The sequence below is a fragment of the Rattus rattus genome, chromosome 15, assembly GCF_011064425.1.
Source record: "Rattus rattus isolate New Zealand chromosome 15, Rrattus_CSIRO_v1, whole genome shotgun sequence".
NCBI classification, from domain to species: Eukaryota; Metazoa; Chordata; class Mammalia; order Rodentia; family Muridae; genus Rattus; species Rattus rattus.
The window spans coordinates 31,675,842-31,691,017 of NC_046168.1; the positions used below are offsets into that span (position 1 = coordinate 31,675,842).

Here is a 15,176-nt window from a genome sequence, read left to right on the forward strand (position 1 = left end):
TCTGTAGCAGGCGTGGAATTCCTAGCCCCTGCCAGCTTCCCTTTCTGACTTGGGGGAGATTAAATTAAACAGGAAGTTGATGCTTTAAGCTCACCTGCCAGTCTGACACACTAGCTTTAAAACCTTGCAGTGCTGGGATCTGCAGGTGTGTTACTATAAATCAAAGTGCTAATGAAGCAAGGTGTAGCCCCTTCCCAGCCTGGCGCATTACCACCTAATTCCAGGCCACAGGATTAGCCTGATTAAAGGCTCCTCCTGACCTGCAGCTGTGTCTGACAGCAGGGCTGGGCTGCAGCACTTGCATTTCTGATCAAGCATCCAAAGGAAGGCCACGGCCTGCTTTCTGGCTGTGAGTAACCAGCTGTGTAAAAGGGAAGCCAGGAGGGTCAGCTGAGAGGGGGAACCCAGCCAAAAGACTATGTCCAGAGCAATGAGCCCCACAAAGGAGCCTGGTCACGCCCACCTCATCAGGGGCAGGAAGGAGAGAGGGGGGAAAGGGGAGTGAGGGGAGGGGGAGGGAGGGAGGGACAGGGACAGAGACAGAGAGAACACTGGAAAGGACCCTGAAAAGATTAAAAAACCCACAGCTTGTTTTGGTGTAAGTACCTACTGCATCTGTTGTGGACACGGGGGCACCCTGCTTTTTAGAATTATTCCACTCATTTTTAGAATTATTGACTCACGAAGGAGGGGCCTCCAAGGAGTTGACCTTGGGCTTCATCTAGCTCACAGTGATGCTGTGAAGAGAAGGCCCCTCGGAGTGCAGTGGAAGAGGGAAGGGAGCCATTTGCCTCAGCAAAGATCCTGGGGAACTGGCTGTGTAGAGCTCCCAGGCTCTGGTGGAGCGCTGGCCTCTCTCCTCTGAGCATTTGCACATGCAGCTCTGGACATGGGCATGTAGGCTGCCTAATCTACCTGCCCGCTCTGATACTGTTTCTCGGGGTCAGAAATCACCCCTATCCAGGGTGGGAAGATCCCAAGGAAGGGAGACTGCCTCAATTTCCCCACCACACCTTAAAGGGAAGAAGTAGTACCAGTGATCTAGACAGCTCCTTCCAGCCCTGCAAACCTCAGCGCTCAGTTCTGCTTCAAGCTCAGTTCTGCTTCAACCGTGACAGCCTAATAGCCATCAGCATTCCCAGTTCAATGGGGCAGCGGGAGGCAGGTGCTCTGCTTGTTCAGCTGATTAAGCAGGTGATGGCTAGAGACGCAATCCCTCTAACCAGCGGCAGATGGGCATCTCAGCTGTCCCATGCATTCAGTCCTCTTTCTGAGGACAAGAGTGAATGTAAGAAAACTCTGGGCAGGGGCTTGTGGCCTAAGCAGCTTGGGGTGCATTTGGTGGCGTTCTACCCCCCAGAGAACAGTGGTGCGTAGTTATGGCTGTTATATGGGGTTGATCATACTGTGGGGTCACCATGCCTTGTGACAGGGGGCACACGCACTGTCAGTCAGCTGATGGGCTGCAGACGCTTCATCTCTTGGGCATTCTGCAGTCAGGTGAGCACCTAAGCCACCGATATAAATAATGCTTAATGAAAACAAGCATTTATAATAAAACTTTTATCTCTGGAAGCAGGGGCAGCGTCCAGCCACCAAACAGGCTGAACGAATCTTTTTGTTGAGTTCCCTAGTTGCCATTGCAAAGCATTTCACAGTGTCCCGGAAAACCGAATTCTAAGATACAAGGGCGATGCGGGGACCTCAGGACTCAGGTTCTGCTGTTAGGTAAATGGGGGAAGAGGTGTTCTGCTGAGATGTGGGTATCTATGGACATCATTAGGACTGTCTGTCAGCTTTCCTTCTCATGGCAGAGCAGGGCGAGAAAAAAAAGAGGACTCACAGTCCATTTGCACAGGGTTCACTGTGTAGACTTTACTACGGCTCCCCCTTACATTCGCTTCTTACTTGCTTTCCACACCCACAGGAGGAGAGGAGAAAGCAAGGTAGCAGTGAAAACCACAGCAAGCTCCAGGTACTAATGATAAGATCAACACTCCAGAGACACCGAATTATACAGAAGGCCTCCTGTCCTCTGCGGCTGCACATTAGCTAACACCGGACAAGAATGTGCATGTAGCCAGGCAGCCTTCACAGTCTGTGGTCTGTGGTCACCTCCATTGACGGCTTTCCTGGTCTATGGTTGCCTTCTATGACGGCTTTGCCAGCTAAACCACAGGTGAGGCTACCCTGTGGTCTTCATACTTGCCCCAGAGGCTTCAAGTTAACGTCTGACTTTTGCATTTTCCTGACAGATGACCGTGGGAGTAACCTGCTGGGTCAACACTTAAAACTACAAATGGAAGAAGAGCCCAAGGCCACCTCACACAGTGTCACTTCCCCTGTGGCACCTCCCACAGGGCTGGCTGCCATCACTTACAGCAAGGACAGTGAGCACAGATCCATCTATGGCTTGGATGGGTGATGCTGAGTGACCCATCCCAGGTGCTTATGCAAGGACAAAAGACACAAATGCCCACAGTGAGTCATGTGCAGAACACTGAGAGCAGCGGTTTTCATGATAGCCTTACATCAGAGACAACCAGAGTGGCCGTCAGCAGGAGAATGGATAAACTGTGTTTCCAACACTGCTCAGCAAATAAACAGAAGTCTTCGGGTAAATCTCACTAATACCAAGTTGTGTGAAAGACGGACCAAAGAAAGGATACAGCCTGAGTCCATGTATACAAACCTCCAGGACAGGAACACATACAGTTCTGAAATCAGAATAGTGGTAGTCTTACCAAAGAAATTAGAAATTAGACAGATGCCTCACCTGTCAATTTAAAAAAACCCTATAGCCTATAGGAAAAGGTAGAATAGAAGGTGGGATATCCAGGAGGCAGAAAGGATTCTGGGACAGAGCCACGCATGGGAGATTCACCAGAAAGATGTGACTAGAATTAATTTAATCTAGACTAGATTAGACTAGAATTAGCACTATTGAATCCTCCGGGAACTAGAAAAAGAGACTACACCTGTATTGGGATCAAAGGACAGTAACAGAATTCATGAGACTGCACATTTAAAATGGCTGTAATGGAGCCTGAAATTCATAGCACACCGTAACACTGGACAACAGTCGCAAGGTCTCAGGCATGGCTCCTCCACTGAGATGCTCCATCCTGGACTGTGGCCTTAGGAGACAAAGCTAAGGCAACAGGATCCACAGGCCAAATAGTCCCTAGAACCTACTCCCCATGAGCCAGGAAGTGCCAGGGGTCAGCAGAGAACAGAGCCCAGCCTCCCAGACCTGGCACCATCCAGTGGGACGGGTGTCAGTGTGAGCAGAGCTTCCCAGTCCTCTCTGTGTGCCTGAGGCTTCTAGTGAGGGCTTCTGGGCTTTGGCCTGTTGCTAGGCATTGTCATTTTAAACCCTGGCCCTAGCTGCCTCAGGGAGGAGAGCTCCTCCTGTAAACCAAGTGATGCTATGGAACCTTGCTCCTTAACTTTAAACTACTGGTTGAATAAAGGTGCCTGCAGCCTGTAGCTAGGCAGAGGGGAGGCAGGCAGTGTTTCCATTCTAATGCTTAGGATCTGAGGCAGAGACCACCAGAAGGAGAAAAGAGAGAGGTGAAGAGAAAACACATCATGGGGTAAGTGAATCATGAGAACATGGCCATGAGGGTTGGCCAGTTGGAGTAGGGGGTGCCCAGGCAGAGCATGGCAATGATATCCTGGGTTATTGAGAGGGAAGCAGACAAAGTAGCACAGAGGCTGATATCTGCCCAGCTCTGGTGCTTTTAAGGATAATTATAAATATAAAGGTTTTAAGTTTTATTTGGGGACTGAGTGATCAAAGGTAGGGGAGAAACTCCCAATTAATTTTTATTACAACATTTTGGCACCCAACGTGGGGCACTATTTATAGAAGTTTGGTCCCCATACCCAAATCCTGCTGGGAGAGAGCTGGTCTCCCAGGAGTGCAGACCTGAGAACACAGGCAAGACTACCACTTCTGCTCTGAGAGGCCTACCCAAAGCCCTCAGGACACAAGAACTGAGGAGCAGTCTGGGACAGGTTCCTTCCAGTTTCCATCTGCACCCAGAGCGGACCCTGTGCCACAGCTCTCCATACTCAAATTCCTCCCAGACAGAGCTGGTCTCCCAGGATTGCTGACACACAGGCTTACAGGAGGGACAAGCCACAGTCAGAGACAGCAAGACCAGCTAACACCAGAGATAACCAGATGGCAAGAGGCAAGCGCAAGAACATAAGCAACAGAAACCAAGGCCACCTGGCATCATCAGAACCCAGTTCTCCCACCACAGCAAGCCCTAGATTCCCCCAACACACTGGAAAAGCAAGATTATGATTTAAAAATCACATGATTACAATAGAGATCTTTAAAAAGGACATAAATGACTCCCTTTAAGAAATACAGGACAACACAGGTAAACAGGTAGAAACCCTTAAAGAAGAAACACAAAAATCCCTTAAAGAATTACAGGAAAACACAACCAAACAGGTGAAAGAATTTAATAAAACCATCCGGGATCTTAAAATGGAAATAGAAACAATAAAGAAATCATGAAGGGAGACAACCTTGGAGATAGAAAAACCTAGGAAAGAGATCAGGAGTCATAGATACAAGTATCACCAACAGAATACAAGAAATAGAAGATAGATCTTCTCAGGGGCAGAAGATACCATAGAAAACATTGACACAACAGTCAAAGAAAATGCAAAATGCAAAAAGTTCCTAACCCAAAACATCCAGGAAACCCAGGACACAATGAGAAGATCAAACCCAAGGATAATAGGTATAGAAGAGAGTGAAGACTCCCAACCTGAAGGGGCAGCAAATATCCTAACAAAATTATAGAAGTAAACCTCCCTAACCTAAAGAAAGAGATGCCCATAAACATACAAGAAGCCTACAGAACTCCAAATAGATCAAACCAGAAAAGAAACTCCTCCTGTCACATAATAGTCGAAACACCAAACGCACAAAACAAAGAAAGAATATTAAAAGCAGTAAGGGAGAAAGGTCAAGTGACATATAAAGGCAGACTTATCAGAATCACACCAGACTTCTCACCAGAGACTATGAAAGCCAGAAGATCCCGGGCAAATGTCATCCAGACCCTAAGAGAACACAAATGCCAGCCCAGGCTACTATATCATACAAATTTCTCAATTACCATAGATGGAGAAACCAAGATATTCCATGACAAAACCAAATTTACACAATTATCTTTCCACAAATTCAGCCCTATAAAGGATAATAGGTGGAAAATTCCAACACAAGGAGGGGAAATGCACCATAAAAAAGGCAAGAAATTAGCCACGCAAACATAATTCCACCTCTAACAACAAAAATAATAGGAAACAACAATCCTTGGTCTCTAATATCACTCAACATCAATGGACTCAATTCCCCAATAAAAAGACATAGACTAGACAAAGACAGAGGTATGTAACAATGGGGGATGGGGAACTAGGGGTAGCAACCAGAAGTCCCAGATGTCAGGAAAGCAAGAGGCTTCTAGGACCCCACGGGGATGACATTAGCTGAAATACCCAACGAAGGTGAGGGAGAACCTGTGAGACCATATCCAGAGGTTAGGCTTGGCCCCTTGTTGAGGGACGGGGCCACCCATCTCCCAAATTTTAACCCAGAATTGCTCCTGTCTAAAGGAAATAGAGGGACAAAGAGTGGAGCAGAGACTGAAGGAAAGGCCATCCAGAAACTGCCCCACCTGGGGGTCCATCCCACATGCAGACACCAAACCTGGACACTATTGCTGATGCCAAGAAGTGCTTGCTGACAGGATATAGCTGTCTCCTAAGAGGCTCTGTCAGATCTTGACCAATACAGATGCGGATGCTTGAAGCCAACCATCAGACTGATCACAGGGACCCCAGTGGAGGAGTTAGGGGAAGGACTGAAGGAGCTGAAGGGGCCTTATCTGGTATCAGTGGGAGGGGAGGCCCTTGGTCCTGTGAAGGCTCGATGCCCCAGTGTAGAGGAATGCTAGGGCAGTGAGCCGGGAGTAGAAGCAGGGTAAAGGGGTTTGGGGAGGGGAAACTGGGCAAGGGGATAACATTTGAAATGTAAATAAATAAAATTTCCTATTTCAAAAAATAAAAGAAAAAAAAGAAAAAAATTACTATTACGTATTTGGTCACTGACATTTTGGGGGATATATGATAGCCGGTATTTGTATTTTTGGAATACTGTCATTTAAAAATCACCACAAAATATGAAGTACTTATGTGGATTATCTATGTATGAAAAGTTATGTCTAGGGCTGGAGAGATGGCTCAGTGGTTAAGAGCATTGAGGTCCTGAGTCCAATTCCCAGCAACCACATGGTGGCTCACAACCATCTGTAATGATCTTCTGGTGTGTCTGAAGACAGCTACAGTGTACTCACATACATAAAATAAATCTTTAAAACAAGAAGTTATGTCTGTATATTAAATACTACAAGATGTTGCTACAGTAATTAAAGACCCAGTCAGTTGGGAGGCACATCTTGTCCATGGGTCAGGAGACCTGGATTATTTATATGTTAATTTTCTCCAATCCAATTTAAAGAAAGACTCAGTGCAATCCCAATAAAAATGGCTCTCCTTCAAAGAAGAAAAAAAAAGTTTGATCTTGATTCTTCCTCCTAGTCCTGTGCTCCCAGAAATAAGACTCAGACTCAAAATACATTTACAAATACCTTGTCCATATAGCTAGGCTCTTCTCTGACTAGATCCTAACTTATTTTAAGGGCTGGAGAGACGACTCAGAGGTGAAGAGCATCTTCAGAGGTCCTGAGTTCAAATCTCAGCAACCACATGGTGGCTCACAGCTATCTGTAATGAGATCTGATACCCTCTTCTGGTGTGTGTCTGAAGACAGCTACAGTGTACTTATATATAATAAATAAATATTTAGGAAAAAATCTTATTTTAACCCATTTACTCTAATCTACATTCTGCCATGTGACTGGCTTCCTGTGCTGTCCCAGAATTCTCTCTGCTTCCTAGATGTCCCACCTTCTATTCTACCCTTTCCTATAGGCCGTAAATTTTTAAATTGACAGGTGAAGCATCCATAGAATACACAAGATATTCTCTCCACAGAAGGCCCTTCTGCAACCCACTCAAACAACTCCAATTCTTACTGAATCTCTTGGGAGTCACTGGCCTGGAGTCATGGTCACAGATGAAGGGCCGTCACTCGAGGGTCTCAACCCCACTTTGTGCACATACTCTTGCTTTCCCACATGGGAACCTACCTCTGCCCCTCCTTGTCAACTCCTACCAGGTTTTCAGGATGAATTTATACCCTCGTCACAACTGTAGTCTTTTGTCTACTTGCTTGCTGTTGGACTGCCCACTCATTCTAATGAGGCCAGTGAGAATGGGGACTGTGACTGGTGAGCTCTCTGACGGATGAGGAAGCAACCGGCCCAGCACACAGTAGGGTAGCTACTGCATTTGCTGAATGAGGAAATTCTAGATTTGCTCCTAGCATACAAAAGTAAAGACCACTACACTCGAGTTCCTACAAGGAACCTCTAGGCTCCTGTGAGTTGGAGAGGCTGGTCTAAAGCTGTCTGTTACACATGTCGACAATCTAAGGATAATACAAAAGAACCAATGGCCTGTCTTTTATCAAAAGTACCAATGTCCGAGGCCAGGCTAGAAGGGGAGAAGCCTGATGCCCAGGACTAAGAAATGCAGCCACTGAGTAATGGCATTCTGTAAGACATGGGCTCTTGGTGGAAGCATAGACCGCATAGCCCAGTATGAACATATGGAAGATGACCCACTCGGGAACACAGGAAAAAGTGGGCTGCACATATATTCTTACCCGGACAGTCATCCAAGAGTCTGCAGGGGACAAACTGACCATATGCATGTAAGCGTACACACAACTGTGCCTCAGAACTTCAACACTCACAACGAAACAACCTAAGTGACAAATGGATCTGGCACCAGCCAGGCTTGTCAGAGGGAGGCCAGTGTTGTCGCCAGACCTAACATCTCCATAGGAACGTCCCTTGCTGTACCCACCATCAGCCATAAGCAACAAACCTTTATATTGTCTCAGACCACTAGATATATGTTGTTTTTCTGGTCAAAGAATGGCTGACTGCTAGGAACACGCCATTTAGAAGCAACCAGGCAAAGTCATCGAGCTGAGACCTGAGTCAGGAGCTAGAGGTTCACTTCCTGTCGACAGCAAAAGGTCTCACTAGCATTCAGAGCCACAGTTTCCTGCCCAAGTTAGTTAGTAGTGAACATTCATAAAGTGGGCCCACAAGGGAAATACATGTTCTCACGTAAATGACATTTCAGTTGCTCTTTTAACAAGGACACTGGCTTTTGTCACTTACTGAATATTTAAGTGCTGGAATTGTGGAGACCAACGAATCTTGGTTTTGTTTCTTGGATGGACCAGTCATAGAATGGAAAAAAGAAGAAGAAAGAGAAGAAAAGAAGACCATCCAAACACAACAGTCCCTATACACAGCTGTGGCTGGAGGTTAGGTAAAGACAGAAGGCTGAAGACAAGGTCTTAAGCTTGGCTCAGCAGGACTGAGTACAAATGCTGGACATATCCGGCAAAGGCCCCAGTACTTCCTGGCGCGCCTAACTGTAACCCTGACCCTGAGTTGCTCTGCCCTGTGGCGCCTGTAGATATGGATGGCCACCGTGAGAGTCCTTGGGCTTCTAAGACAAGCAGACAGAGTGGCCCAGAGGAGGACGTGCCTGATAGCCTGTCCTGCTTGCCCCATGAGATGCAGAAGGCACAGAGAGGTGGGCATCTGGGCAGATATTTTCTCTGTGGATGCTGTGTGTCTGAGAGGACAGGTCTGACCAGTTTGCTTCTCTGCACAGGAGGCTCATTCCTGCTCCCCGCACCCCACCCTTGAATTAGAGATCTACCAAAAGAAAGGACGTGTCTATGGAACGATCGAGTAGGGGAGGTGAACAGCCAGAAAACCTAATCAAAATTATAGAATGGGAGACTGACGAAGTGTCCTGTGTAATACATACGGAAGGAAAGCTCTCCCATGTCAGACCTGTCCTACACATATGTACAGAAGGGAAGCTCTTACAGGTCACACCTGTGTCCCATGCAGTACACACAGAAGGGAAGCTCTCGCACATCACACCTATATCCTACTTTACGTCCTAATGGCAGGTTTCCTACTGCCAACTGTTGGTTTAGAGTGCATGCAACAGTCACTGGGATGATCCAAACACAGCTCCACTTGAACTTGGTGCTCCAGGGAAAGGTCAGGTCCTTCCCTAGGGGAACCTGGGGATGTACAGACTCAGAATCCGGGGACTGAAAACTGAGCTGGTGGTTTTGATGTACTGTCCCTTCTCAGCCTCTCTGACAGTGGCATCCCCAGGCCAGGTAGCCAGAATCCTGCAGCTGACCAGTGCACTCAATAAAATGGCCCAGGGGCAAAGTCCAGTGAGCTATCTGGGGCCATTTTCGGAGGCTATGGGAACTACCAAGCCAGCCAGCCACTACCAGAGACTACTTACCATGTATGAAGGGAATGTCAGGACTCGCTTGTGCTTGCCACAAGGCCACTGGGGGTCATCCAGGAGGTTTGGGTCGTAGTCGATAAAGTCTCCCAGGTCATTTCCTGAACATCACAAGCAAAATGGTAATTAGGGACCCTGTACTCTTGAGGCTAAGGCTACTAGGAGAATGTTAGGACACCCATTAGGGTCAAGGTGGCTTCAGAGCCATTTATCACAGAGTTACCCCATGGCTTTGACTTTTAGGGCTCATCTCCACATGGGAATGAGGTTCATGCACCTACAAGAGACTGGCAGGGTTTACCACTCCGACTTTTTCTACGTTAGCAAATTATGTATTTATTTCCCTGACCAGGAAGAACACAAAAATTCATACATGTGACCTGTTGGAACCCCTGTAGGTCACAGGATGCAGCCAGCCCTGCACTGGCCTATTCTTGAGAAAGGTTTCATGACCTTGGCTACTGTCTGTGAATCATATTCCAAACATGGCAGCCTCAGTGAACACAGGTAGAATGACTTTTGCAGGTGGTGGGACATTAGGACGGGGGCAGGCTGACCTACAGAACTTTACCTTCCATTCGTGTGTGTGTGTGTGTGTGTGTGTGTGTGTGTGTGTGTGTGTGTGTGTGTGTCTGTGTCTCCTGAGATATGCCCCCACCCCCAACCTCACCTGCAATCTGCCCTCTAACTGACACAACTGGAGACCCCTGTGCCCTGTGAGCCGAGGCACTCCCTACCCTGAACCACCAAACCTCTGAGTCACAGTTACCTGCGTCAAGGCTCCCCTGGGTGCTGCCAGTCCGGCCCATGGAGAGGCTTCGGTGGCTCAGGCTCCGAAACTGGGAGAAGGAGGAGGTGGAGTCTATGGTATTTCTACGGGTTCCGAAGGCATTTGTGGGTGATAGAAACTGGGTGTAAGACACTGTCTGAAAGGAGGAACACATACGGGGCAGAGGTTATACCCAGGGAGGCTGGGTTTGCATGCTGTACAAGCCTTGTCGCTTCCCTAAGGTTGGGTTTGCTTTTTGAAAAACCATGCAATTCTAGCGTCTAATGGCGTTGGAAAAGGCAGCTTGCTTGGTACCCACTTGTGACAAATGTGTGCTGCTTTCCCACCCAGCCCTCACCTGAGCAGACTACGCTGGAACTAACCCCATCTGCTTTAACTTGTCCTGGTAGGTGGCAAAATGTCCACATGTCAGGCGACAGGGTGCTGCCTCAGAGTGTGCTGGGATGCTGAGTCATGCATGAGGTTCATGATCTACTCCATCTCACAGTCCGAAGGAGGAATTCAAGAACACACAGGGCCTCAGGAATCTCTGACAAGGGCTGCTAGCTCCTATCACACAGGTACTGATCACAGCTACCTCAACTCTACCCCAGAATCCTCATTCCACGGTGAGCACTCACCCTTTAGGGTGCAGGTGGGTGAGCGCATGTCTCTTTACTTGCCCCATGAAGCACCTTGTATGCACCCCACCTGCAGCCTGAGCTAGGGACCCTGTCATGACAGATGCCCTTGGGGTGAGGAGCTCGCCTGCAGGCACACTCTTCTGGGATAGGTTCCACACAGAAGCACAGGCTTTTGGGGGTTTATGGAGCGCCCTATGCCCAGTACTAAAAGTCTACTTCATCTTTAAAATGTGGCTCCTTGGGCTTCAACTTAGAAGCTCACTGCTTTGTGAATACAGAAGGAATGTGAGGGCTCAGTGGTCACTCTGTGGAGCTGAGGAGCTCTGGGCTTCACGGGATCTCGAGGAGCCAAAGTTTACTGAGACCTCTAGTTCACAGGCACGCGAAGCCTCACTCGATCCTGGAATGTGTGTTCATGCGTGTGTATTACAAAAAGCTGTGAACAGTGTTAGCAAAGAAATGCTCCTATCTGCAGATCTCCAGCCATGCGTCTGCCCAGTCGCTGGCCCAGCAGGTCTCTGTCTGGTCCCTGGCAGAGCTGGGCGACATGGTATAATGCACCTGGGAATCTGCCCCAGCCTCGCAAGTAGGTCTTAAGGTCTATCTCTCCCCCTTTCCACTCTGCTGCCTTGAGGGATCTGCAGTCTCAGAACGTGGAAGTCTCACCTTCCCGTCAGCACCCAGTTCCACACCTTCAAGGCCAATGACCTCCTTCAGGCTCATGGCCCCTGCTGACTGTCTCCCTCCATCCAACTTCAGGTCCCTGGAAAGGACAAGCCAAGAGAGAATAATGCTTGTGTGTTTCTCAAAGAATGACGATTACTGCACAAGATGTCTGGTCACACTGATAAAATGACCCATGGGGTAGGGTGGTCATTTGCCTCTCCTTGGGAGTTATTACAAGTGTTCCAGGGAGTACCCCTCCCCCCAAACCCCCTTCCTTCACTTTCCTGTAAATAAAATCCAAACAAACAAGGAAGTGAGGACATGGTGGGCCTTGGAAGCCCTTGGGTACCATTATCCTCAGCATGGCCTCTGTGTTTTCAGTCACAGCTGGGGGTTATGTATTTCCTGAGTGCTGGCGACAGTAGGTCTCTTGGGAGCTAGCTGCTAAGATCACCTCTCCTTGCCACTCTTCTGTATCGGAGAGGACAGATCAGTGTCTTCAGCAGCTGCCAGGTGCTTGCTGGTAATGAAAAGATCAACCCCACAGCAGCAGACACCTTGACAGTGTGGCTCTCATCAAAAGGATCCCCAGGAATCACAATAAGCATTTGGACAGCCTGGCACGCTTCTAATGCCTTTTGCCACCATTCTTTTGGTTCTTTAGGGCAGTGCCATATGTAGAAATTACCATTAGCCCATTTTGCAGAGGAGGAGATTGAGGCCACCAAGACAGTAGGTTGTGGGGAGTATTTTATATTTAATGTTCTTCCTAACACACATTACCACCCAGGAGAAGCAAGATGGGCAGTCTGGGACTATATCCAGGTGTAACTGTGTCAAAGGAAGAGTTCCCTCCAGAGTCACCTAGCGCCATTCTGACTGCCTACGTCCAGGCACTGCATTACGGAGTGTGGAATAAAACCGGACATCCAGGGTTCTACACTGCAGCCATGTTTGGGTCCTGCCTTCCAGCTTCTGTCTCTAATATACAGTGCTTGCTAGGAATACCACTTTAGACAGAAAGCATGCTCATCATGGGACCTGGCTGGAAATTCCATACCAGAGACTGAGAACTTTAGCAAGAGGAAGTAATATGGAAAGGTCAAAGGTAACCCAGGAAAGAGAGAAAGAGCGAGAGAGGGTTGGGGAGTGATACGTGGGGGAGGGTAGGAAAGAAGGCCACTTTCCACACAGGAAAAGCAAGTGTCTCCAGCTCACCTGAGCTCTGCTTTGACCTGTGGGCACACCAAGGATGGCTTGGCGGCTCTGAATTGGGACAGCCCTCGAAATCAACACACAGACCTTCCTCTCTCAGCAGCACTATAGTTTTGAAGACATTTTCTTGAGAGGATATGGTTCGCCATGCTCAAAAACATATCAAGGTCACATAGCACGAAAGTGAACAGTTCTTGGCACTCTCTCCTCTTTTCACGAAAGCCAACCTGGGTCTGAAGAGCCTGCAGGAGGAGCGTTTTGTCGCACGCTCCATTTGTAGAATATCTAGTAGGTAAAGCAACTGAAGCCTTTTCCGAGTAGTCACCTGCCTCACGGTGCAGCATGGTTCCTGTGAAATCCCATTCTGCTGTTGCTCTGAATTCTCAGAACAGCCTGGGTCCAGTCAGTTGCTGGATATGCACAACAAGGTTGACAGAACCAAGCAGCTATCTCTTCCAACACTCCTTCCTGCTGCTTCCCACAGGGAAAGGAAGCTGTAACAGAAACTATGCTCCACACAGGATTCCTCCCGTGAGTCAGGCCACAAGCCCTTTGTAGAAAATCAGAGACGCACGGACCCAGGCAATTGTCCAAGTGCCCAGGGACACTTGGGTCCATGAGAGAGAGAGGTCAGGCTAGGTTCGGCCTTGCCTTCCCACAGGGATCTACCCATGCCAATTCATGGGACTTGCTAGTGTAACATTTCCCCCGGCTTCCCGTTATGTCATTAGACCTTCTGATAGAATAGTTACTGTACCTTGGCCAGGCCAAGCTGAATGAGATAAGTAATAACAAAGACAAACCTTCACCTGTGCCTCGGGTCACATATGGTTCAGGATGGACAAGTGTCATCCAACAGAACTCCCTCCCTAGGCTAGAGGTGACCTCCTTCTGCACTGCCCCACACAGTGGCCACTGGTCACTTGTGACAACTGAGCATTTGAAATATGATTTGGCCAAGAAACCTGATTTTCCAGTTGTCTGAAGTGTGTGTGTGTGTGTGTGTGTGTGTGTGTGTGTGTGTGTGTGTGTGTGTGTGTGTGAGAGAGAGAGAGAGAGAGAGAGAGAGAGAGAGAGAGACAACATAGCCTATGCTAGCCCATGACCCTTCTGATTCAGCCTCCTAGAGTGTTGGGGTTATATACCACCATGTCCATATAGGTTGTATGAAACTTTAATCAACTTAATGTAAATGGCTAATGGCTACCATATTGGGCTAAATTAGTGTTTCAATCCATTGGTAATTTCCATGACAAAACCACACTGTCACATACAATGTGTTTAATAATGTGGCTCTGGTCTTCCCTCCCCCCCTAACTATAGCCATTTGTTGTCTGTAGCCTCTAATGTTTACCTTTCAGGCCACTGCTCACTGAGGAAACTGTGCCAGGCACCCAAGAGGCAGGAAGGGTGATGCGCACATCAGAGTGATCCTCAGTGGGGATCCATGACAACCACAGGCCTCCTCCTTGCCCCTCTATCAGTGCTCCGTGACCAAGTACTCCCAGCCGTAAGCAAAGTCCACAACCTACAAGTGAACAGGGCATGGGCGATCTTTTGGCCTGGAGGAGTCAGGAGCATGGGGGGGGGGGGAGAACAGGCAGTGTCAGGGCAAGCCAGGGAACAATGACTAGTGTGTGGCCTCCAGGTCCGAGGCATTAAAGGGTCCCCAGACCATGCTCTTAACCTTTGTAATGCTGAGATGTTTAGTTCCTCATGGGGTGGTGTTTCCCGACCATAAAATCATTTTGTTGCTACTTCCTAAGTTTTGAATCTTAATGTAAATAGCTGATATGCAGGAGATCTGGTCTATGACCTGCAGGTGGAGAAACGCTGCCCTAGGCCTCATGTCATACAGTCTTAGAGACTGAAAAAGTCATTATGAAACCTTGTGTAGGGATGGCAAGAGAGAGAGGATAACAGATTGAAAGGACCGGAGAATCCACTCAGCTGTAGCTAGATTCCAACATGGAATCCACCATGACAGCTACTCTAGGACATGGGTGACTTTAATTGTTGAGATACACGTTTCTGAGCACTCTCTCAAGCTGCCATCGCGACTGGACCCAGTTCTTGGTGGGCGCGAGTTAAGAGTGCAGGCACACATGTGCTGCCTGGATACCCACATCACAGAAAACAAAGCCCATCCATGACATTTCTGATGAGCACGGAACTTTTTTCTTTAAGATCTGATCTCCTGTAGACCGTGCTAGCCTTGAACTCACTACGAAGCAGAAGCTGATCTTGAACTTCTGGTCCCTCAGTTTCTACCTCCCAAGTGCTGGGAAATGTGAGTGTACTGATTTATGTGGTACTGGGGCTCAAACCCAGGGCTTTGTACATATCAGGCAAGCATTCTACTGAGTAACATCCTT

The 15,176-nt window shown here is 48.1% G+C and overlaps 1 protein-coding gene across 1 annotated transcript in view; it reads right to left on the reverse strand.

Moving 5' to 3' along the window:
- The window catches only part of Cables1 (Cdk5 and Abl enzyme substrate 1), a 102,331-nt gene that overhangs the window by 10,365 nt on the left and 76,790 nt on the right, over window positions 1-15,176 (reverse strand). Inside the window, 3 exon segments of the mRNA XM_032886110.1 lie at window positions 9,505-9,608; window positions 10,277-10,433; window positions 11,587-11,683. Coding sequence (XP_032742001.1) covers window positions 9,505-9,608; window positions 10,277-10,433; window positions 11,587-11,683 — 358 coding nt within the window.